The sequence below is a fragment of the Gallinula chloropus genome (genome assembly GCF_964237585.1).
Source record: "Gallinula chloropus genome assembly, chromosome: 1".
Taxonomy (NCBI): domain Eukaryota; kingdom Metazoa; phylum Chordata; class Aves; order Gruiformes; family Rallidae; genus Gallinula; species Gallinula chloropus.
The window spans coordinates 4,413,463-4,439,112 of record NC_140085.1 but is presented as its reverse complement, the minus strand read 5'-3'; the positions used below and the strand labels follow the sequence as shown (position 1 = coordinate 4,439,112).

Below are 25,650 nucleotides of genomic sequence, written 5' to 3'. Positions count from 1 at the left end.
GGTCAACCAGGGAAGCTATTTCTGTCTGGAAGAGTTACAGACACCGTTACACCCTCCCCAGCATTGCATCTGCCTGCAGGCTTATACTTTTGCCTGCAAACCAGGGACCTCCTCCAAGCCTCTCATCTGGCTGCCATATTTCACACTAACCTCAGCAGAGTCCCACAAATGTTTCTTCAGAGCTGAGCTGGAGAGAAGCTGGCCTTTAGGCTGCCCATCTTGCTGGATGAGTCTCCTTCCCAGGACTGCAGGGATTCCAGAGGGACCATTCAGTCTAGCTGAGACCTTACCTCCATAAGTGCCTCCACTGTCTATAAACAGCCCCAAGCATACCTGAGATCCTCTCTGCATGGCCCACAGATGAGGGTCCTTTTAAAGCATCCTACAGGTTGTGTCTGGGGTGGCTCTTGGTTGCCCATACTTGGAGGCCCCAGTAATGACATCATGGACCCAACCTCCACCCCAGATTTACCAAAGAAATTCCACACAAGCGTTTTCAGCTGTCTGTGAAACCAAATATCTTGTTCTTTACAACACTGGGTGCCCCATAGCCAAGCTGCAGGACCTGCTTAAGCTGAGGTTCCTGGTCCAGTGGTCAGAAGTGAAGCTATTGTTTGTTAGAAGTAATGGGATTTTCCCTTTTCCCCTTTAAGGTTCAAGGGGAGAAAAAAAAAGATAAAACCTATCAAAAGGTAAATTTAAACAAAAAATTAATACACCAACAGAGAATTAAAAATTTATTTAGCTTTGATTAAAGTAAATAGAAGAATTAGAATAAATGAAATGTGCTTTTAATCCTTCTGCAAGCAAAAGGTATTTTGAAAGTCAATATTGAATCTGCTATAGGAATTAATTTTTAGTTAATAATTTACAAAAAAATACCCAAGTCATTTAAATCAGTGTTTAATTTGATGATTTTTTTCAAAAACATTTGAATGTTCAGAATTCAGGGCCAATCTATTGAAAAGTGATGGAGCAGAGCTGTACAACACTGGGGGGGCACATCACCCTGCAGTTACATTCCCTTCTGGGACAGCACTTTCACTGTGCAATGGTGCTTCAGCCTCATGCTGCCTCTTTGCAGCAGGATGTGGTGATGTTCTTTAGGCAGAAACATCTGGAGAACAAAATGCTCATGCTAGAAAAGACTCCAGAAGAAGGCCACCAAGCTGCTAGCTAGTTCATATCTTCAAAAGATTTCAAAAGCAAGTTATAAAACAGAGCAGTGGTCTGTTTTACATACCAAGGAGACTGATTGTGGTCCCCAAAACTTGCCTGTCCCACTGTTGGGACCACTCTACTATTTGCATAGCAGTTATTGAACATGGCAAGTTATAGCTGCTCTTCTGAGGTCTGAGACACTGACTGTAATGGGCATCAACACATCTCATTGATTTAATTTAAATATGCAAATAAGGGAGAGATCTGCCTTCCTTGTGGTAGAGACCATATCTTAAGGAGAGGCGAGTAGGCAGTAGGAGCTGGGTGATGGGATTTTGCTCCACAGTTCATCTGGGCACCAAAGGACGTGTCTTCAGAGTCAGTTACATGTGAAAAATATGCAGCTAGACATGCAGTGTGCTTTCCAAATACCTAAAGATGAGGAGGATCAAAATCCCTATCATTTCACACAGTGGTTTCAGTCAGAGATAGGCTGCTAGCCATGTAGCATGCTTTTGGGAATCTCACATCATCCACCTGTTACCTATAAAATCTAGGTACCCCAAGCCTTCTGGAGGCACTCCAAGCCTCCTGGGAACTTAACAAACTTTTGGCACCTGGAGACATAAAGTTTCCATCAATTTGGGTCTAGTTGAAAGCATCTGTTGGGAAGCACCTGTTCTAAATTGTGTCTTCTGTCACTCAGGTTTTATGCTGCTGAAATCATATGTGGGCTCCAGTTCCTCCATTCCAAAGGCATAATATACAGGTAATTTTACTCTTTAGTCTCTAATATGCTAAACCTTTTCTGCTTTCCCTTCAAACACTAATGGCAACTGAGAGACTGTGGTTTTGATGTATCTACTGGTATTGCATTTCTATGCAGACCTCCTTTTTACAGAGTCTGGCTGTTTCATTTTGAAGAGATAGTGTAGAAAAGACAGTTTTGAGCCCTTTTTGAGAACCCAGTCCTATTTTGGTTAACATTAAAACAAGCCCTTTGATTCCCTTACTCTGAGTCATTCATATAGCACCCAGCATAGGCACCCAGTTTGAGCTTTCCATGTATGAGTAAAGGTATATAAGGTCAAGCCAGTCATGAAAAATTTAGTATATCTGCTGTGCTGGTTACCCTGGGGCAGTGATGACCAGCTCAGCTCAAGTAACAACAGCAGGAAAACAGTGATTTGCTATTGTTTTGTGGTTATTAACAGGTCTGATTTGTACAGTTCCATGGGGAGATGGGATTAATTTCACTACTATCATGAATGTAGCTCTTCTTGTAGTAAGCAGAGAGGAGTGAGCTTTTTAAGGTTAATCAGACCTGCATTAGAGTGTGTATGAGAAATGCCCATTACTACCTGGGGCTCTACGGTGGGATACTGCAGGCAGCTATGCTCAGACAGAAGAGTCCTCTCCCAAAATTGCTGGTATGAACTTAGTCCACAATGCCTCCATCTATCAAAGCCCAAGGAGGAAAAAGTCCTCTGCTACAAAAGTGCCCATTCCAACTTCTTGACTCCCTTAGCAGCCTCAAAGTTTTGCATGGATGCTTTGATCTAATGCAGCAGTGGTGTGCTCCAGACCTATGTAAAATGACAGAGATGAGATGGGAGCAAGGAGGGCTGCAGAAATCAGGCCACAGACTGCTTTCCCATGGCTGAAAGGAGGAACTGAATTTCTGGGAAGCTCTAATCCAACTCATCTTCATGGCAAAAGTTAGTTACTACACTGCAGCCTTCTGTAAAAGCAGGAAGCAAATAGCTTGTCATAAAGTAATGAGAAAGCTCGCTAAAGCAAAGATGTTTGCTGAAAACCAAAATGATCTCATTTCAATGTTTGTCATGTAGTGTGAACATTAGAACAAATGCTAAGAGTGAATGGCTTGTTTACAATCCACTCTGCCATTAAAGCACAAGCTTTCATTCATATAAACTCCCGTTATTATTCATTATTAGTACTCACGTGGGAGCCATTTATAGTCTTTATTGACCAATGATGGTGATTGCGCAAACATGAGATCAATATCAATGGCATTAAGCTAAGATGATCTCTGGGGTCTCAGCAAGTTTCTGGCTCTAATTATTGTTCTGGACGACTGAAGGGAAACATTTTCTGAAGTGCTCAAATCACTTAGCTGTGTCTGCCATTTTTACACAGGCTTCTCAGAAAAGTTGGTTAAAAAGATCCACAGGACATTGTGAGTTTGCTGCAGGACTGCTAATGCTGGAATTTTATAATTCACATTTTTATTTGCTGTTGCTACACCAGTGGTGTTGAGGTTTGGGACCTGTTTCCCCATGAAAGGAGAGAGATGGTTAAAGTCTGGAGCCTTGGGAAATGCAGGCAAATTGGGACAGTGAGACATCAGGTAGCGTGGTGATAGGAAGAAATAGCTCACTCCCAGTAGTCAGTGAGGCATTACTTTGGCTGTCAGGCTTTGAGAGAAAAGATTTAACCAGTCCTACTCCTTTTTCCCTTTTTTTCATTGAAGACAATGACAATGAGGTCGGTTGAGAATGCGCAGCCATCATCAGCATCTCAGTCAGAGCTAACTAAGCACTTAGGAAAGTGAATAGAAATCATTTTCTGAAACTACATCGCTTGTGATGTAGTAAGAATAATGATTCCAGCTGTTCTGTCTCATGCACCCACATTTGGAAGTGTTGGCTTAAATTTTAATGAATGAGCCGAGGAGTTTTTGGCAGAAACTCCAGTCCCTGGAGCCAATGAGTTTGAGACTCATCAAACTAATGAAAGCGAACTGTAGGTGATGGGTTTTTTGTTTTGCTTCAATCTACCAGATGAATAAACGCAGCGCTTGCAGCCAGAGACTGATCTCAATGGTGTAACTAAAATAAGTCATTCCAGCTGGAAATTGTGACAACATGAGTGTCTGCCACTTGGAAAGCAAATGCCTTGGTTGTCTCTATATTTCTTTTTGATTGATGACTCCCACTTTTTCTTGGGCCGTATTCTAGCAGCAACGATCAAGTGCCCCATGTCAACGATTTCATGTGTGGACACAGCGAGGTCTAACCTGATTGGGACCTGGCTGAAGCAAGACAAGGAGCTTTGCTCAGAAGGAGGCTGAATAGCCATCTTTCCTGCAATTGTCAGCAATCATCTCAAGGCGATCATGCCTTAGAAATCACCTTCTCTGAGGGAGTCAAAGCCATTACTGAAAAAAACCACATTGTAAAGCATTTATCGTTAGCAGGGTAGCTATATAGCAGCCTTGTGGTTAAGACTTTAGCCTGAGATGTGGAAAATGTGTGTAGGCTGTGAATCAGCAGAAGCTGGAAAAGAACAATTGTCCCTTCAGCTGTGGGCACAAGCAAATGTTGTGTCTGGGTCTCTGGGAGCCCTGAGATGGAGCAGTGATCACACAGGATAGGAAGCGCAGGAATGTGGGTGCTTTAAGACCAGGTAACACAAATTCTACCTACACCCCGGGTGAAGTACAACATCGCTGATGCAAATATCTCCCTGAGTCATTATTTCAATGAAAAGCAGAACTTCTAGGTAAGGTATAAAAAAATACTGTAGAAGTCATGCCAACCTACCTTCATTTCTTCCTTTCTCTTTCTTTTCCTCCCTCCCTCCCTCCCTCCCTCCCTCCCTCCCTCCCTCCTCTCCCTTCCCTCCCTTCCCTCCTTCCCTCCTTCATTCTCTCTCCTTTCAGAGGTTCTTCCCACATGAGAACCTCTTTGTTCTCTGTCAATGGCCATGATTCATCAGCTCGCTTGCTTTTACTTCCTTCTTTGTGCATTTCTTTTTTCTTTCTTTCCTCTCTTTGAGCTCTTTGCTTCCCACAGTAGCTCAGAGCCTGAAACCTCAGACAACAGCTTGGCAGTTACATGTGAAAGGCTTTGTAAATTCACAGGTTCTCGGCCCAGCCATGAAAGGTGGTGGGTCTTCTGCTGATGACTGGGATTACTGACCCTCTGCAAGCCATGCAGTGTTTGTGGGTCCTTACCTGTTCCAACATTTTGCAGATAGCGAATAAATAAGAGTAATCATCTAAAATAACTTGTGTGGCTCTGTAACACTTTAAAGGAGGGGTTTCCTTCTCTTCCTCCATAGAGACTTGAAGCTAGACAACGTCCTCTTGGACAATGAGGGGCACATCAAAATTGCTGACTTTGGGATGTGCAAGGAGAACATGTTTGGAGATGCGAAGACAAGTACTTTCTGTGGGACTCCTGACTATATCGCTCCTGAGGTAGGTGTGAGGTTCAAGGAGGTCTCTGCGTGACAGAGAATGAGTCGTAAGACATGACTGTCAGTCAGTGGTAGAAGGTACAAGGAGTAATAACCTGCTTTTGAGCAGTTCCAGGCTAGAAACTAGATTCCAGCCTGACTCAGAGTCTGCATTGCTATCATTGCTTATTTTTGTGGTTAATTCATTCTTTGTATACATGGGCTTGGGAAGCAAGCATTGCTTGGCCTATGCAAGAAACAGAATGCATAATGGAAATCCAGTTTGGGCCGTGGCAGAAGAAGCTCCAAGATGTAGGTCCTGCAATCGCAGGACAGAAACAGCATGAGGAATGGGAAGCATGTACCCTAGCTAGTTAACAGTAGGCTTCCATGGTTGTATGGGCTCCTTGATTGCTAGTAAGGAGCTATGGGCACTTCTAAGGGATGATAATCATCACAGCCTAAGAGAGAAAACAGAGAAAGGGGGGACAAAATGCCCACCCAGAGCTCTTTCTCCCTCCTCATTGATTAACCACCTTTTTGATACAGAAGATAGGCTGCATCCACAATAAAGCAGAGATTAGGGTTCATCCTCTGGGATATGCTCTGCTGCTTGTATAGGGATGCCACGCATAAGCTTGGACTTCTCACTCAGACAAGTTCTTAGTTGACTGCAAACACAGCTTGCACCACAAGTATCCTCCCAGATCTGAATAAGGTGCTCTATGCTCTGAAACAGAGGCATAACCTTAACACTGAGCACAGTCTCAAAGGACTGTCTAGATAAAATACAACCCATGGCTTCCTGTAAAAGGAATGGAGAAAAAAAACCCACATGAGAAAGGTCATGCATCCTGATTTTCCCCCTCTGAATGCCAGCGGTCGGAGGAGAGGTGTTGCTGTCTGGATTACAGCTGGGACCTGCTAACTCTGGGCTTTGGATTACCTGCTTCTCTGTTTTAGCTGTGCATGGTGCCAGAGCACCTCATGACACTGCATGAATCCATCCCTGGAGGACATGCCTCCAGAAGCTGCCTCCTGGTGAAGGAAGCTCTAAAACTGGAGTTGATGGAGGGCCAGCCTGTGCTTGAGCTAACAAGGGCAAGGCAAAGCTTGTAGCTTGTGTTAAGGTCCTGCTCTGTCCTCTTGACTCAGGAAGGCTGGGGCTTTCATGGAGATAGAGCCACATGAAAACTTACCAACAGTTCCTCTTCTCCTTGTGCAGTTGATAGCTACTGATACTTGGTGGAGAAAAGCTGAACACAATAGAGGTGCATGGCCACAGACACCAGACTCAAGCTTGCACATAGCCAGATCCTTTGCCCTTCCCCATATTTCTCTCAATTTTTTTCCAGACATAAAATTGTTCTCTTTTTTTCAGTTCTGTTTGGTTTGGGTTTTTTTCTGGTAAACATAAAAAAACTAACCCCAAACTTATATTTTTGGACTGGATCCCTTCAGAAAAGAGAATCATAGAATCATAGGGGTTGGAAGGGACCTCGAGAGATCATCGGGTCCAACCCCCCTGCCAAAGCAGCTCCCCAGCTCATATTGCACAGGTCGGTGTCCAGACAGGTCTTGAATATCTCCAGAGAAGGAGACTCCACCACCTCCCTGGGCAGCCTGTCCCAGGGCTCCCTCACCCTCACTGGGAAAAAGTTCTTCCACATGTTGGTGTGGAACTTCCTGTGTTCCAACTTGCAGCCATTGCCCCTTGTCCTGTCTCCACAGAGCACTGAAAAGGGGCTGCCCATTTCCCCCTGCATCCCAGACTTAAGGTATATATAAACATAAATAAGGTCCCCCCTTAGTCTTCTTTTCTCTAGGCTGAACAGTCCCAGCTCACTCAGCCTTTCCTCATAGGGGGGATGCTCCAGGACCTTAATTATCTTCATAGTCCTTCTCTATACTCTTTCCAGGAGATCCGTGTCTTTTTTATACCAGGAAGCCCAGAACTGGACACAATACTCCAGGTGGGGCCTGACCAGGGCAGAGTAGAAGGGGAGGATCACCTCCTTTGACCTGCAAAAAGAAAGGTCTCTCAGCCTGGTAACTTCACTCAGTGATTTACTATGGAGAGTTTTTAACTAATTAGGTGGCAAATTGGGGCCAAAAGAAACATTTTTCAGCTCAGAGAAGAACCTACGAGTCATACATGTCTCGTGTCCAGCATCACTCCAAAATGCATTTATTAGACTTTCAAGATCCCATTTCATTATTTTAGTGCTTTTGTGATGGATATTGGTACTTTCCAAACAGCTTATAAAGCTTTTCTGGGTTTTTTTTTTCCCTCTGCTCTAATTCATTGATCTTTTACTGCGCACCAAGGGCTCAATTCTGATCTAGGTTACACCAGTGATGACACAAGGGCTGGTCTCTTCAAATCAATTGGATTTGTATTGCCTAACAGCGGGTGTAAGTGTGGTCTCCAATCAAGCTGCAATTGGCTTTTATTCCACTTCAATATGCTTTTATTTAAAAAAAAACCTGCTATTTTCTGATCCTAAAGAAGGAGCCAAGTGATAATCCATTATCACTGATTTTACTTCATAGAATAAGGGAAAGATTAAATAGCTCAGAGTTTTATTTCTGCACCATCATTTATTTTACAGATTCAATGAGTGCATATAAAACATTTTGCCCTTAAATTGAAAGCACTGCTAGAGTTTATGGATCATCTCTCCCACCAGAGGCAGGAACACCAGACTTTTTGTCAGTATTTCAGTGCAGCTGCTACCACTGTAATTTGTTACAGACCCAGCACCTTGGCTACAGCTGTTCAAGTAAGGGGTGTGTGGGTCAGAAGACTAAGTGATTTGTTTTTTTAATTTAAAAAAATATTTGGGAAAAAAAAATTAAAAATTGCTGAGTTAATTTATTTTTTCCAGAGAATTGCAAAGCTAATAACTGTTTTCTTTGGCTGCCATGAAACATTTAGTTTCAATTTCCAGATATTTTATACTTTAAAAGGGAAAGCATCTTTGAAAGAATATGTCTTTTCAAAAGAAAAGGTTGGGATGATTTTGTTTATAAGTGATCCAGAAGAAATGCATTAGGGAGTCTTGCTTTGCTGATTCTTTTGGTTTTTTGGCTGTGAGTGAAACACATTGTATGTATTATGTCTTACATTCAAATAGCTTTTTTTTTTTTGGCCTTTTTGTGTCTCCTCTCCTGGCATTTTTGGAGACAGATATGGTAACCCTGAGCACTCTATCTCAGCTTGGGTTTAGACTTGTGGTACTAGAGTCCTGCTTTGCTAGATATCACAGGTACATCCAAGAGGGGGTACTTCTCACCTAATGTGAGAAAATTAATCTAAAAAATTAAACAGTTAAATTATCATTTTCCTTCCATTGGCTATAGAGATATTCTGGATAACTAAATTAATAAGACACATAACTTTCAGGTAATAAGATGAATCTGGGCCCAAGTGGCAATTTACAAGCAATGAAGGCAAGGTATGGAAACAGTCAAGAAATTACTCACTGTAATTACTCACTTCTACTGTCCCTCAGAGGCAGCAGCAAAGATCACTGCTCTAAATCATAACTTTTCAACTATCAGCAGCTTCATATGTACTGAGCTGGATAGTTGATTTCACTGGTGTTAAGCCATCTCTGGGGCTTGTCATCGATGCCTACACCATAAACTGTAGTATCACACTGCAACCAAGCTGTAGGCCCAAGAGTTACGGTTGTGCCTTAAAGTAAACTATTCCCACCTCCAGCTCTAAAATCCCGATAAGGATCCTAAACATCATAATCATCACATGTACCTTCAGGCATCTACAATCTAAATATTTATATACAAACATGTTGTCTAGGCTCCTTGATAACCTTTGGTTATTAAGGTTAATAACCATTTTACAGCAGGTGGATATTTAGCTGGATACCTAAAATTGGACTAATTCTCTTCCACGACTACAAAAGGAGCTAGTGATAACTTTTTCAGCTCTGTATCTGCATAAAAGATTTAGAAAGGCAGGTGAGATTAGTTCTACTTCCCCAGAGGGCAAGCTTGAGAACTTGGTCTTGTCTGGCAGTTTTGCAAGGGAAGAAAAAGCCACATCCCTATTTAGGGGAGGTGATCATTCCAGTTGACCTTCCCTGGCCTCCACATGTGGAATGCAACCTTTACTTTATAGCTGACATAGAAAAGCACAAACCAGTGGTCTGACTGAGGACAAATTCCCATGCCTCTACCTGTAACTCAGTTGGTCTCAAGAGGAAAATCAGTAGCTACTTTCTCATGATTTCGCCTGGACAGATTCATGCTGTTTCCACTGACTGATAGTCCTAAAGTACCTTTACAGGGTTAAACTTCTAAATTTAAAATACAGCATATGTGAATTAAGTCAGTCCCAAAATGCTGACACCTAACCATTTGTCTTTTTGGAAATCACAAGCCTGATGTGAACCCTTGGGATGATTTGGAGACCAGGCAAAAGATGACTTGCCTCACTTTTTTCATTTCAGATCTCTCTGGTAACCAAGGATTTGTTCAAGTAACTTAATAGTAACTCAAGAAACCAGTTATCTGTGATTTGGAGGTCCCTCAACCACAGCCCCTGTACTACTGGCAAATGCTCTGTTCATGCTTCAGGCAGGGGGATGCACCTCAGCTGTCCCAGTCAGTGCAAAGTCAGGGTCTGTCCACCTTTCTGAAATTGTAATATTGATGTCAGACATTTTACATCTGTCTTTGTCACTCCTCTCTTTGGGCAGATATTGCTGGGGCAGAAGTACAACACCTCCGTTGACTGGTGGTCCTTTGGCGTCCTCCTGTATGAGATGCTTATTGGCCAATCTCCTTTCCATGGACAAGATGAAGAGGAGCTTTTCCAGTCTATCCGTATGGATAACCCGTTCTACCCTCGCTGGCTTGATAAGGATGCAAAGGACATTTTGGTGAAGGTAAAAAATACCACACATTGAATGAAAGTCTTTTTCTGCCAGAACTGACATATTTTGCCTGTGCATCTTCACCTGTTGTTCAGAGAAACAAGTTTAGTGTGATAGGACCAAAGAGAGTCGCTTTCTTATCTGTGGACCTCAAAGTGCACCTGACCTAAGTCGTAATGCCATCTTTGTTTCTTCTTTCTCCTGAGTTGTGATGATGGCTCCTCACATCCTGTAGGGTGGCAGATACCAGAAGAGATTATTTTCTTTGCAGAGCAATCCCTAAGGTTCAAGGCATGTTAACTCCTTTAAGAAATATGTCAGGTTTCAAATGGAACATCCTTGATAATTATGACCTTGAAGTCATTCTTGTGCTTCAGAGATAAGAGGACATCTAGGGTAGACTGCTTTGGCGTTCAGCATCATTTTCAATAGAGCATATTTGTGTCTTTGCACTGAGCTAAAGAGCAGGATAACAAAGATTGAGCTGTGTCCTAAAGTGGTGGAAATACTCAAGCCAGTAGCACCATGTAATCTGGATTTTTGGCCCTTGGAGTCTCCTACATAGCAATGCACAGTGTCCTTTCTGAGCAGAGCACTCTTCTGTTTCCATCTAATGGGCACTGACTTTGGCCTGACATTGTACATGATCTAAGCTAAGGCATTTTCCCTCAAGATGGAGCATGGTGAGAGAGCATGTGCAGAGGGTTATAATGGCTCAGCTGATGTAAGGTAACTTGATCATCACTAGAGTTTGGTCATATTTGACCCCCAGTCCCTACCTTTACTTCCAATTTGCAAAGTGTCAGGGCAACATACAGTACTCCACACAAAACCAACCCAAAACAAACATGGAGAACAGGTGATTGATGGTTTTAGCATCTGGGCTCAGATGTTTAGGTATCACTATAAAATGATAATAATGAAAATATTCAACAACAATTGTTCAGGAAGACATACCATAGCAGACTGAGATTTTGAACTTCTGTTTCTGGGACATATGCTGCCATCTTTCTGCACAAAAAACCCTGTGTTTATGTCAAGATTAGAAATTATAATCATCTTTATAGCAATCAAACTTCCTTGCTTAGAAAAAAATCCACATTTTCTCCATTGTGGGCTACTCTCATCATCACTGACTATAGATAGTTACATATTCCACAGTGCTTAGTGCCTGTCTTATTAGGATAGAGTGTCACCTATGTAATCTGCACTGCTGTGTAATCAGTTGTCTGTAGGACACTTCAGCTTTGGTGAAGCTTTGCCCATTGTGTTCACCAAAACCTAATGCCTGGTTTATATTTTTTTCAAACAGACCCTCAATGGTCCATACATCAGATTCTTCTGATGCCACTTTTGGCATTAGATATTTATATTTGCTCTTTGTTGAGTGGTATCTATTGTATGCTCATTATTGGCCAAATAGAGTAACAAGGAACTTCTATCATATGTAACCCAAGTCCATTCAGAGATGACCTCCAACAGCAAAATTCTTTTGCAAATTTGCCTTACTCCTGAAATACGACAAACTGGCTGTATTCAGGTAACCTGCTACAAAGTGTTGCTACTATTCCTCTCCATTGATTTTAGAGGGATCTAAGATCTGGTGCTGTACTTGGATGGCTAGCTGGCTTGGATCCTAGCTGGCTTGGATGCCCCAAGCATTTTACTGCAGATGTAAAGATAAATTTTAAACTATTCACACCGATCATTACAGCAATATTTCAGCACTACAGCCTGCTCACAGGCGTCAAGAGGTGCTCTGAGTTGCTTAGCACTCCTGAAACTCCCCCAGAAACACTTCCAGAGCCAAATGACTCCTGCATCACCATAAAAACATCTATGAGAAAACAGGCTATATTTACATTAAACTCAAATGTTGGTTCAGACCTGCACATAGCTGATGGTGAAGAGTCCCAGCTTTTTCCTACCTTCAGCAGAATTACTCATCCACCAGAGCTGTAGCCTGCAGTGAGCAGCAAACACAAGCTATCAGAATTGAGGGTCTTTTGACAAAGCAAACAGTTGTCAGCATCTAAGCTGGTTAGTGGAGACCATCTTTCAGTGTGTAAAGGAGGCCAGATGATTGGGTCCTAATTAATTACAAAGGGTCAAATACTGACACTCTAGGTGTCCAAGGGTATTAGAGATGAATGTAACCCCACAGAGGCCAGACTAGTTTTTTTCATACATTATGCTTCTATTTCAGCCCTAATTTTATTTCTAGTAGCAAGAAATTGTCCAGACAAAAGCTTGTAAGTGAGATCTAGACATTTCACCTCTGTAGTTGCATGCTCAGGCACATATGTTGTTGCTGTTGAAGCAAATTTGTCCTCTCTTTGCTGCAAAGGAATAATATGTCCAAGATCCCTCAGTTTTGGCATGTAAAGCTAAGAATTTAAACTTGTTCCCCAATCAGAAATGTAGTAAGTTAGAGGAATCTTCACATTCTCACCAACCGTGCTTGAGGTTGAAGTCTGAGGCCCTATTTGGTAGGACTGTTCTAACGAATACACTCTTCTTGATGAAAGACTAAGGTATTCCTCTCTTTGCAACATTCTAGCTTTTCGTGAGAGAACCTGAGAGAAGACTGGGAGCCAGAGGGAACATCCGCCAGCATGCCTTTTTCAGGGAAATTAACTGGGAGGCATTAGAAGAAAGAAGGATGGAGCCTCCTTTCAAACCAAGAGTGGTAAGAATGCATCTTCATTCCCATCCACCCATCTCATGTCTTTCTTTCCTGAACAATTAATTCCCCAAATATCTAAACTCTCCAGCACATGCTAGCAGTAAACCAAAGCCAAGACCCACAGTAATGTTATAAACCCATTTATTTAGGGGCACTTTCCAAAGTCTTCAGACATGGGTCTTTATTGTCAGAGTCCTCAAATCCTGTTTAGATCCATGGAGTCAGCATTTTAAAGGTGGATAAATGCTTCACACGGGGAATAACATTTTTAGGCATCAAGTTAAAGCTTTCAAAATGCCCTCAAACTTTCAGGGTCATCTTCTGGAGTTGCTCTGCACATGTAGCATCTCTGTGTAAAGGTAGATAGATGGAGTACCTTGGCCTTGTGCAGTCAGAATGGAAAGTATTGACTCTTACTTATATGCCCAAATGCAGATTGAATTGTTCACAGGCTGTCTGATATGTTGTGTACATCAGACATAAGCAGCTGAAACTATCTACAGTTCTAATATGTGATGACATCCCGTCATTGAAAAGATAACTGTGAACTAGGTACCTCCACTGGCTGGGCTGCCTGGCTTGGTCATTATGACTGCTCCTTTCTGGTGGCTATAAGCCCAGGTCTGGCATGCCCAGGCTTGAGAAATTGTGAATAATTCATCACTTTCTCAGTTACCATAGCAGAGGTCAGGAAGGCACTTAAAACATATTCCCTCGCTCACACAAGAACAGCCTGTTCTGTAGGAATTGCTCTCATTGCCCTGCAGAAGGTAAAGAAGGAAAAGCAGTTTAGGTAACTAGGTGGTCAGCTGAGTCAGGATGTTCCTGCCTATCAATAACAGTCCTGTTAAGCTATTAAAATCCTATTAATAATAATAATATAATTTAATTTGACAAGCGTATAACACTTTACAGTCCTTCACTAGTCATTTAATTGATGGGTCCACTCTGCCATGTTACACAGCTGTAACACCCCTGCCTGGCAGAATTAATGGATCATAGGCTCAGTGCCTCCTATATAATATTTAGTCCTATTACTACTTCAGTATGGTAATAAGCAAGTGATTAGCTCTGGTTGCTGGATATTCGGAGCTCAGACAGGTGTTCACTGCAGTTTGATGTGTTACTGTGCATCGTTTGAGCTGGAGTAACTAATCATTGTGCAAAAGGCCAAGAGCAAATGCATTACAGGTTCTCTGGCTGAGCTGAGCTTGCTTCCAGCTAGTTGAGCTGACCCCATAAGAGGCAGCCTGATAAATCTAGTATCTTCGTAACAAATATCTGAATATTAGTGGTTTGACATCACTCTTTTTTTACTTTTTTTTTGAAGAAATCTCCAAGTGACTGTAGCAACTTCGACAAGGAATTTCTGAATGAAAAACCTAGACTGTCCTGTGCTGACAGAGCACTGATTAACAGCATGGACCAAAATATGTTCAGCAACTTTTCTTTTGTGAACCCTAAAATGGAGAAGATATTTTCCTGAGATCTGCTTTACCCTGTAATGGTTTGAGTAACACTGTGTCAACTGAAGACTGTGCGTGGTTATTTTTATCAAGAACCCACCAGAAAAACACATCAGTGGAAGTTGTCACAATGGCTGGAGGCTTCCAGATTATTACAGTCTGTAGCAGATGCCAGCCACTCTTCATTAATGAAGAAGTTCCTTCATGGCATCTTTTGGTCTCTCTTTTCCCGATATTCTTGAAGTTGAGAGCATCTAAAAATGAGGAGGTGCCAAAACCTGTTCCCCACTACTAGTACATACAGCCAATGGTTTCTCTGTAATAAAAAAAAAAAAAAAAAACAAATGTATTTGAGTTTCTAGTGATGACAGTGCCCATTTCTACAATTCTCACCTTCTTCTGAAGGACAAGTGTTTTGCTCAAAGCCTGAGGGCATCTGAGAAGATTTCAGGCTGGGTGTTTTGGTGACCTCCACTTTTACATGTACAGAACTATGCACAGGAGTTTTAAAGAAGTAACTTAACTCCCTACACACTTGAAAAACAGGGTTCACTGGTGTTAGGATTCAATTTCGCTCCACTGGGATAAAGAGACTTTGCATATGCCCATTCCAGCTTCCGTACATCTCAATCAGAGGCCCTAGAGCAAAGGACTTAACCCCAAAGAAGGATGGTTGCCATGGCATGTGTCAAGATGAATACAGAAAACCAGTGGTTTACACTCAGTACTTGAGCAGGAAGGATGGGAAGATGCAGTCCAGCAGAAAGCCTCGAGAGCCCCTGTTCTACAGCTTTAACTGTCTTCACATGTGTCAGGCTCACAGACTGGGCTTTCTGGCATTTCATCCTACAACTGCACTAGAAAGGTGGAGGAGTTTTCCTCAAACCATTGTTTAAGCATCATAAAACTGGCCTTCCAGTCACAACATTGGCATATTTTCCTTGAAAGGCAGTAATCAGTCCTTGCAAAGGCTGACATACGTTCTAGTGCTCTAAATGACATCCCAACTCTTCAGCAAGCATTGCAGACACAGATCAATAACCAGTGGGTCGCAGGGCAGGATAGCACATTGAGAGTGGAAGTCTCCTTCACCTTGTGACATGTTTTTTGGTGTGTTCTTCCTTTTGCACTCTGGAAATGTAAATAGGGTTTAAAACCCAGAATCTTTTCTGGGATCCTTTCATCACAGGATCCTCCTAAATAGCAATGCACTGTTTTCTGAGGTTGAAGAAATGTAGAACCACCCAGTTACTGATTATCACCAAGACACCAGTTACATACCAGGTCAAAATTAAGTCAGAGCCCAAATTGAGGATTCTGTAATAGCTTGGACTTAGGCAGTCACACAAGTTGGTGTTGGGCTCTAATCGAACTGTATGCAATTGGAGCTTCACTGCATCAACAACTCCAGTCCATGAAGGAGAAAAGCTGCAGAAGGTCAGTCATACCAAAATGAGATTCCCCTTCAGAGGTGCCTTTCTGGCTCGGCTGGACCAGGCTGTCAACTTGGGACCTCCCAACAGGATGGATGCAACCTTGCAGACGGTGCTGGGATACCGCTGACAGTGAATGCAGACACCAAGTCCTGCAGAACCAAGAGCAGAAGTCCCTAACATCAACAGGAAAAGCAGAACATCCTGAAAAAAGGTCTCAGCTCACTGACTCTCATGAAATCCTTGTTTGTGCTGAAAGAAACACAGGGGGCATCTGTGCTCCCAGTTTGTGCAGCTGGTCATCGCGTTTAATTAGAGGGGTTAACATGAATGTTTTAAGAGCCAGTGCTGTTTGTACAGTTTAATAAAATGCTGTGTACAATTGGAAAAGGGGCATTGAAGTGATTAAACAGGGACAGAGAGCAGAGGTGCTTAGAAAAGCTATTAACATGGCTCTGCGCTTCCTGGGAGATGTTCCCCATGGGAATTTCAACCCATAAATACACAGGATCAGCGAGCATTTGAACAACTGCAACTACTCCACAGACAAGTATCTTAAAAAGGGATTTGGTGCTGTACAAAAGTACCTAAGAAGAGAGTAAGATGTGTCTTTTCATTACCAGAAGCTTACACAGCTGTAAATGGGGTCTGGTATCTCAAAGGGGTTGCAGACCCTGATATAATAGGAACAGTTTCCATGGAATGCCTTGTGGGGAAAAAGGGGTATCCCTCTAAGAAGGTGACGTGACTGCTGGCCCAGCTGAAGTGCCTTAACACAAACACACACAGCATGGGCAACAAACAGGAGGAGCTGCAAGCCACCATGTTGCTAGAAAGTTATGACATGATAACCATTCCCGAAACTTGGTGGGATGAATCCCATGACTGGAGTGTGGCTATTGATAGCTACAAGCTGTACAGAAGGGACAGATGAAGAAGGAGAAGTAGAGGTGTTGCCTTCCACGTTAAGAAATTGATAGAGTGTGAAGAGATGTCCCTGAAGAATAGTCAGGAGCAGGTTGAGAGCTTATGAGTAAGAATTAGGGATCACGACAACAAGGAGAGCATTGTGGTTGGGGTCTATTACAGACCACTTGATCAAGGGGAGCCTATTGATGAAGCCTTCTTGCTCTAGCACCAGGAGGCATCTTGCTCCCAGGCTTTCATCCTGCTGAGGGATTTCAACAACCCTGACATCTGGAATTGGCTGATGTAGCTATCAAGCCGCTCTCCATGATATTTAAAAGTCATGGTGATCAACTTTAGTCCTGCACCTGGGTCAGGAATATCCCCATTACCCATACAGGTTAGGAAATGATGTGCTGGAAAGCAGCCCTGAGAACTTGTGAATGAGAAGCTGGACATGAGCGACCAATGTGCAGCTGCAGCCCAGAAGGCCAACAACATCCTGCACTGCATCACAAGCAGTGTGGCCAGCAGATCAAGAGAGGGGATTCTGCACCTCTGCTCCAGTGAGACCTCACCTGGAGTACTTTGTCCAGCTTAACCCTTAACACAAGGACATGGATCTGTTGGAGCACGTCCAGAGGAGGCCACAAAAATTATCAAAGGGCTCTCTTTGATAATTCTGTGAAGACCTCTCACATAAAGACAGGCTGAGAGAGTGAGGGTTCTTCAGCTTGCAGAAGAGAAGGCCCTGGGGAGACCTTATAGCGGCCTTCCAGTACCTGAAAGGTGCCTGTAAGAAAGCTGGGGAAGAACTGTTCCCAAGGACATGTAGCAACAGGACAAGGGGTGATGGTTTTAAACTAGAAAATGGGAGATTTAGGAAAAAAATTCTTCAATATCAGGGTGGTAGATCACTGGCACAGGTTGCCCAGAGAGGTACCAGAGTCCCCATCCCTGGAGATATTCAAGGTCAGGCTTGATGGGGCTCTAAGCAACCTGATCTAGTGAAGATATCCCTGCTTACTGCAGGGGCATTGGACTAGATGGCCTTTAAAGGTCCCTTCCAACCTAACACATTCCATGATTCTATGTGGAGAAGTCTTAACTATTAAGTTATTCAGGCCCTCTTCCTTTAACACCTGAATGAGGCTGGACCAGCCACATCCTGGGAGGGCCTGACTCTGTCCACTTGCCATGGATGGAGTCTGGATGGCCTGATCCTGACTAGATGTTGCATTTCTAAGTGTCTGAAGGCTGACAGTATCTCACGCTAAATAGCTGCTACGGATGTTTTCTTCACAACGGCACAGTGGTTTGTGCTCGACACCAATGCAGGAGCACCCCAAGTGTGTAGACTAAGGAAGCAGCGTGCTGAATCACCTCTTGTGGTTAAGTAACTGAAGAGCAACAGCATTTTAACACCTCTCTGACCAGAAGCAGGGCTCTCTGCACTCCAGCTGTAAATAAAGCAGCCGAACAGAAGAGAGGCTTGTAAAGGAGCACGTTTGAGCAAGTGCTGGAGCAGAGGTGGTGTTAAGCTTGCTGTAGGGCTTTAGGTACAAACCAGAAGAAGTGCTGCCTTCACTCTGTAAGGTGTCTTCAGCGTCAAAACCAAGTAAACCCACTGAGGATGGGGGAAGGGAGTTAGGGAGAGGTGGGTATGAGCCACCACGAATGTACATGCCTCGTGTCTCACCAGTGCCACAGCCTGAAAACCCTCCCAGCTGTGCCTGTGGTGTGCAAGGAGTGACGTGGTAAGCAGCAAGCGTTTTCCTGTGGTGACAGCGATTGAGAGATAGGAGCTGGTGAGGGCTGAAAAGCCAAACACCCGCACGGAAATGAGCAGGAGCCCAGGTACTCACAGAGATGCTCCTTTGCCTTGGCTGAACCTGGCACCTACAGACCCATCTTGTCTTGTCTTCATTTTATTTTTGTTTCCTTTCCACTCCTCCATAAAATGTTTATTTTACAGTGTAGTAGATGGGGCTTGCCAGCTTTAGTTACTCATTCACTGAAGGGCCAATCCTGTTCTTGCTGTGGGTTCACAGCACTGCTGTAGGAGCATGGCACCTGCAAACATCAAGGTCTGACCTCCAGCACCACCTGCTTCAGCTCAAGTTTTGTCAGTCCTCACCAGCCAACTGCTCCTTCCCCAGCATTGCTGCTCTACTCGACAGATGCACAAATTCCTGCTTGTTGGCATTCACCAAACTAAACCTCAGGCTGATAATCAGGTCAGGACAAGTGGGAGTCACCAGTGACCAACAGACCTGCAAAGACCTCCAAGGTTCTTCCAGAGGAGGCTGGTTGCTCCTCAGCATGCAGCCCAGGGGTATGATTACCTATCCCATAGGGAAGACCTAGCACCATCCTGCACCCCACCATGCTCTTTCCTGCCCATGCAGACAGGAAAGACAACTTTGCCCAGTGGTTGCCAGACACATCTTGCAGTAGAGACATCACCAAAAGTCCCTGTCTGCCAATACAGCTCCAAATAGTACTGCAACTAGTACTTGCACTTGTACTTACTACTGTATTTGTACCTTAGAACCCCAGCAAAAGATCACAACTAGGATCTAAACTGCTCTCTCACCCCAAGAGATGCCAACTCAGCTAGTGTATCACCTACAGCAGCTAAGATCATAATCAGTCTTATCTACCTTCCTTGCTTTCAAAGAAGTTTTATCTTCGCTTTATCACACCAACCAAGACAGCTCATGCAGAACTGGTGAAATACAAAAATTAACGAATTTCTGGGTCTTTGACTGGCACTAGTTGCAAGCCAGTGGGTCTGTACCTACAAGCCAGAGACTACCTGATGTGCTGGGGTCCAGTCTACTGTTTGGTAACAGGCACAATGCAGTCCTTTATCCTCTGTATTACCTTAACGTTTGTATACACGAGGTTGTGAAGTAACTTAAAAATGTGAGGAAAGTGAAACAACCCCAAAAAAACCCAACATTGAGTTGTGGGAGGTGAAACAAGAACAGAAAAGGAAAGTAGGGAAGAAAGGAGAGGTACAGGTTGGTATAATCTTACACAACACTTCCCATCATTCAATGGTTTCAGTTGCAACTCTGCTGTTTTTCTGCACCAGTACCACCCTAGAGCTGCTTTTCTCAGGGACAGCCTGAGCCTAGAACGGATGAAAGGGCTCTAATCTAGCTTCCTACATGATGCAGAGTAGACACTCCTATCCTAAATCTCCTCCAGAAATCCAAGGTTTTCTGTCCTCAAACAGGATTCAGGTCTCAGTTAAAATAGTTGAATTCAGCTGTTGTAATGCATAGGAATGAAGTTTAGCTGTTTACATCTCATCACCTAGCATCACTGAGACATCCTGGGGTAGCCAGGGCTGTGGATGCTGTCTACCTGGACTTCAGTAAAGCTTTCAACACTGTTCCTCACAGCATCCTCCTGGAGGAACTAGCCACTCATGGATTAGATGGATATACTCTTCGCTGGGTTAAAAACTGGCTGAAGAGCCAGGCCCAAAGAGTTGTGGTGAACAGAGTTAAATCCAGCTGGTGGCAGGTCACAAGTGGTGTTGTCCAGGGCTCAAGGCTGAGCTCAGTCCACTTTAACATCTTCATTAATGAGCTGGATAAGGGGATTGAGTGCATCCTCAGTAAGTTTTCAGACAGCACCAAATTGTGTGGGAGTGTTGATCTGCTGTAAGGCAGGAAGGCTCTGCAGAGGACCTGGGCAGCCTGGATTGACGGGCAGAGGCCAACTTTATGGAGTTCAGCAAGGCCAAGTGTCAGGTCCTGCACTTTGATCACAATAACCCCAGGCAATGCTACAGGCTTGGGGCAGAGTGGCTGGAGAGCTTCCTGGAGGAGAAAGACCTGGGGGTGTTAGTGGGCAGGCAGCTGAACATGAGCCAGCAGCGAGCTCAGGTGGCCAAGAAGGCCAACAGCATCCTGGCCTTTGTCAGGAACGGTGTGACCAGCAGGAGTAGGGAAGTGATAGTTCTGTTGTGCTCAGCTCTGGTGAGGCTGCACCTCGAGGACTGTCCAGTTTTGTGCCCCTCACTACAGGAAGGATGTTGAGATGCTGGAGCGTATCCAGAGAAGGGCGATGAATCTGATCAAGGGTTTGGAGCACAAATCCTATGAGGAGTGGCTGAGGGAGCTGGGACTTTTTAGTCTTAAGAAAAGGAGGCTGAGAGGAGACCTTCTCGCTCTCTACAACTACCTGCAAGGAGGGCGTAGAGATGGGGTTCAGTCTCTTCTCTCCCACAACAAGTGATAGGACAAGAGGAAATAGTTTCAAATTGCACCAGGGGAGATCTAGGTTAGATATTAAGAAGAATTTCTTCACTGAAGGAGTAGTCAAGTGTTGCAACAGGCTGCCCAGGGAGGTGGTGGAGTCACCATCCGTGGAGGTATTTGAAAGGCGTGTAGATGTTGTGCATGAGAACATGGACTAGAGGTAGACTAAGCAGGGTTAGGTGGTGATTGGACTTGATGTTCTTGAAGGTCTCTTCCAACCTCAATGATTCTATGATTTTATGATTTTATGATTCTATCCTAGAGGATCTCCACGAGACATGGTTTTCTCATACAACCTGTGGCATACCCCCAGTCCTATCACCCCAAAGCACCTCCAGTAGCAGTGCACACCCCTGCATAAGCAGCTGAATTAAGCCTGGTCACTGAGTTCACCCTACAGCAGGCATCTGCATTCAAACAGCTGCGTCACTCCCTGAGGTGCAGACAGTGTGTAACAGCTCAACTCACACGATTGTTTTGAGGTTGGTTTGTTTTGTTTTCTCATTTGCAAAAATACCATCCCCTCGACTCATGTTTCTGAAAAGGACCAGAAGCAAATAGCCTTTGATGTGGTGCTCACCAGTCTCACAGTCAGAGGAAATCTGCAGCTGCTGGCAGCCAACAGTGTGAGCTCCATGGGAGGCAGCCTGGATCGACACCCTCATGGTGGCTGCTTGTGGGACAGGGCAGGGAGTGACAGGACAAGGGGTGACAGGTTTGAACTGAAGGAGGGGAGATTCTGATTAGATATTAGGAAAAAATTCTTCCCTGTGAGGGTGGAGAGGCCCTGGCACAGGGTGCCTAGAGAAGCTGTGGCTGCCCCTGGATCCCTGGCAGGGTTCAAGGCCAGATTGGATGGAGCTTTGGGCACCCTGGGATAGTGGAGGGTGTCCCTGCCTATGGCAGGGGGGTGTAACTAGATGGTTTTTAGGGTGCCTTCCAATCTGTCTGTGATTCTGTGATTCCATGGAGTCTTGCTCTCAAGTAGATGCAGTAATGCCAGTGAGTAAATATAGAGAATATAAAAATGTCTCTGAATGAGGCTTGGTTCCCCAAGAGTCTCACTGAAGAAATCTGTTGGGAGTGTCATGGCACTCAGGTCTCTATTGTGGCACCCTGGTTTGGTAACTAGAACTAGGAATGGTTAAGGAGCTGGTCCCCCTCACCATCCACCTAGCTGGTCTAGACTTCACCAGTTTGTCTGTAGGACTGTTAAGGACGATGATGAAAGTCTTGCTAAACTCCAGATAAACAGCATCAACTGTTCCACCAACCTAATAATTTTGTTGTTGAAGGTTTTTATGCAAGCTGTTCAGACATGATTACCCCTTCATAAATCAATACTAACTACTCCTAATCACCTTCTTGTCTTTAACAAGATTGGAAACTGCTTCCCAGAGGATTTTACCCATCAGCTTCTCAGGGATGGAGGTGATGCTAACCAGCCTGTAGACATCTTATCCTCTTTCCTGCCCTTTTTGTAGACAAGAGTGGCATTTGCTTTCTTCTATTTTGGACTCCAATTGAAGAGCAGATTCACACTGGATATAGCCTGGTAGTAGCCTACCTGCAGTTTAGTTTAGAAAGCCCCAGCTGCTCAGCCACAGAAATTTCCCACAGTCCAAGCCCTTTTAGGAATACTTGGTAAGGTCCTGGAAAAGCCTCTGGTGGGTTGGGATCTAGCAAGACTCTACCCATATCTGCCCCACCTGAGCAGAGCATAGGTCCATGCTGACATGGTACGTGTGGTTGGACTCTCCATCTTCAACGTAGCTCAGTGTGCAACTGCAACCATGGGTGACTGTGGGTAGTGAGTGATGGTCTTCAAAGCCATCCAAGACCCCAGTGTAACCAGTATGTAGCACCCTGGATTATGGTCAATTGCTTAGCCTGAGATTTCTCATTAAAGCAGTGATGTTGCCTTCAAAGCTCAAGTGGGTTGAAAGACTCATTAAATACTTAAGTATCATAGAAGATGCTCAGTGTAAGAAGAACCTGTAGGAATATTTAAGGGCACAGGCTCTTCCTCATTCTACATTTTCTTGTTACATTTAAAAAATCCTTAATCTCTGTTCCAAGAGGCAACTGTGATCTATCTCTCTAGGACCCAGCTATCACTCAACTTATGTTGCTCCACTGCCTAAACAAAAACTTGCCAGTATACAGCACCTGAAGAGGTGAACCATTATTTTAAAAATTACCTAGAAGAAAACATGCTGTTGGGGTGGAAAGAAAATAAAAATTAAGTATTACATTTAATTTATGGTGTGGCCCTTTATTTTAAAGGGACATAAACAGAAAATACTCAGACATCAAAGGGAGAATCTCAGCTTTCACTTCTAAATTCTTTTTATTATTGTTGTTAGCCTCCCAGTTGCAAAGGAAATTAGTTCTCTGGTAATCATTTCCATTTAATTTTCAGCTTCTTTCTGTTGATAGCATTGTGTATAACCTTTTTTTCTAACAGTTACTTTAAATTGTGTGCTTTGATATTCCATTCAGCTGGTGGGGAAGGAAAATTCAGCTCTAAAAAAGCCATTTTATCTCTGCTGTACATGAGCTCGGCTGGGTAATGTGGTATCTCAGAGAGTATATTTATTTAAAATCATTGGTATTTTCCACCAGGGTAAAATTCTTCAAGATATAACCCCTCATTGCCTCCCTCTTTCCCACTCAAAATTTCATGGGGCCATATTAGTGGAGAAAAAGGAACAGAATATCAACCCTTATTCAAAAGAAACAATAATCTACCCATCAAATCAAGTCAGTTCTGGTCATACCTAGGCATAATGAAAAGAGTAAAAAAACCTGACAAAGTGGGGAAAATGAAGCACATCTGCTGTCATAGGGATAATAAATCCCAGACCACAGTGGCCTCTTTGAGATAGCGAGGTAGGAGTCAGCAGTGACATAAAGTGACCTTTCCTGAAAGAGATGATGTTAGAATTTAATAATGCATTTTAGTTCTGCATTCAGATGGGATTCTGGAATTCAGATGGGATGTTTCTTCATGCTGTATTGTCTCCACACCAAATCATATGGCTTCTTCTCTTTCTTTGGGTAGACTAAATAGAAAGGAGTAAACAAAAATCCTCCACGAAAGATCACAGCAGACTTAGCTTAAACAGCCATATTAGGGCCAAAAGGATGTGTTGAACCTGATAATATGAGCCATTGCCTTAGGATTTCAATTAAATGCCTTAGCTGAAAACCAGCAACTCCTACACAAATATATGTAGATTAACCACTAAAGAGAGCCAACCGTATCAGCTCAAGCTACTATTTTTAACAGCAACAACCACCTTGAACCACTTCCTATATTCCAAATGGAGGGTCTTTGATGGACCAGCTGGGAACTGTGATGTGGTTCTTTATCAGCCCAGGAACATACAGGAGAATAAGATCTCCTGCACCCAAAGTCTGGCAAAATATAGTCTAAATAGAGCTGAGAAGGTGACTAGGAAAGTTCAAGATGCAGGCTGGGACTTCACAGGATCACTGCAAGAAGAAAGATGTATTTGGTTTTGGTATGGAGAACCAACAAAGTATGATCCCTATGGTGTAGCTGCCTGAAATATAAACTGCTTCCTTGACATCTTGGTGAAATTACGATCAAACTCTTCAGTTTTGGAAGAAACACCTAAGCATTCAGATGGATGCAGTTTTTTACCATGTCTTACCACAGGTGTAGATAGCTCTTAGTGTCTCTAGTGTGATACTTGATTTACAGTCATTTGGGAATCAAATGCAAACCTGTTTTAGTGGTGGTTGGCAGGTTAGGGTGATGGTTGGACTTGATGTTGAAAGGGTCCCTTCCAGCCATGACAATTCCATGATTCTACGAGCTGCCTCTCCCTTTGATTGGAGATTTTGGGTTAATCTTATGCTTCTTCAACACAGTGACCTTGGCCAAGCACTAAAACAGAAAGGTTGGAAGAGCAGTCTGGAAAGTGTTTTTTCTTTGACTGAAACTCTGCAGGCAACGCAAATCCCTTTTCTTTAGGCTCTGTAGACCTGAGTTTAATTTTATGCCCTTAAAATTCATTCCCCATGATAGCACAAGCTGCATTTCTCTCATCTAACTATTTATCAGGATGTTAGGGTTGAGTCTAGCAGGTCAGGTAGCAGGTTCCACCTGCAGTCAGTGGAGGCACATGTAGAGGGAGCTTTACCCCATCCCAAACAGGAGATCAACAAGTTGAATGAAACACTCTCCACATTCCTGTAAAACTAAGATGCTATAAGTGTTTCTAACACCCAGAGTTAGGCAAGACTGCCTGTGTCTGTGACACACAGTCCAGGTAACATGAAAATTAGTGCCACAGAAATCAGATCTGTGATTTATCTATGTACAAGAGTATATATAGTATAGATGTGTGCTAGTTTGGGCTGGGGTAGGGTTAATTTTCTCTATAGTAGCTCTCATGCACTGTGTTCTGGGTTTGTTCTGAAAACAGTGTTGATAATGCAGAAGTTTTAGTTCCTGCTGAGCAGTGCTTACACAGAGCCAAGGCCTTTTCTGCTTCTCTCACCACCCCACCAGCCAGTGGGCTGGGGGTGCACAAAGAGCTGGGAGGGGCCATGGCCAGGACAGCTGACCCCAATGACCAAAGGGAT

The 25,650-nt window shown here is 43.6% G+C and overlaps 1 protein-coding gene across 1 annotated transcript in view; it reads left to right on the top strand.

Moving 5' to 3' along the window:
• The window catches only part of PRKCQ (protein kinase C theta), a 47,739-nt gene extending 31,508 nt beyond the window's left edge, over positions 1–16,231 (top strand). Inside the window, exons 15-19 of the mRNA XM_084279254.1 lie at positions 1,868–1,930; positions 5,248–5,386; positions 10,089–10,277; positions 12,826–12,954; positions 14,282–16,231. Of these exons, the coding sequence (XP_084135380.1) occupies positions 1,868–1,930; positions 5,248–5,386; positions 10,089–10,277; positions 12,826–12,954; positions 14,282–14,437 (676 nt within the window). The 3' untranslated portion in view covers positions 14,438–16,231. The remainder of the gene's footprint in view (positions 1–1,867; positions 1,931–5,247; positions 5,387–10,088; positions 10,278–12,825; positions 12,955–14,281) is intronic.
• Positions 16,232–25,650: the final 9,419 nt, after the last annotated feature.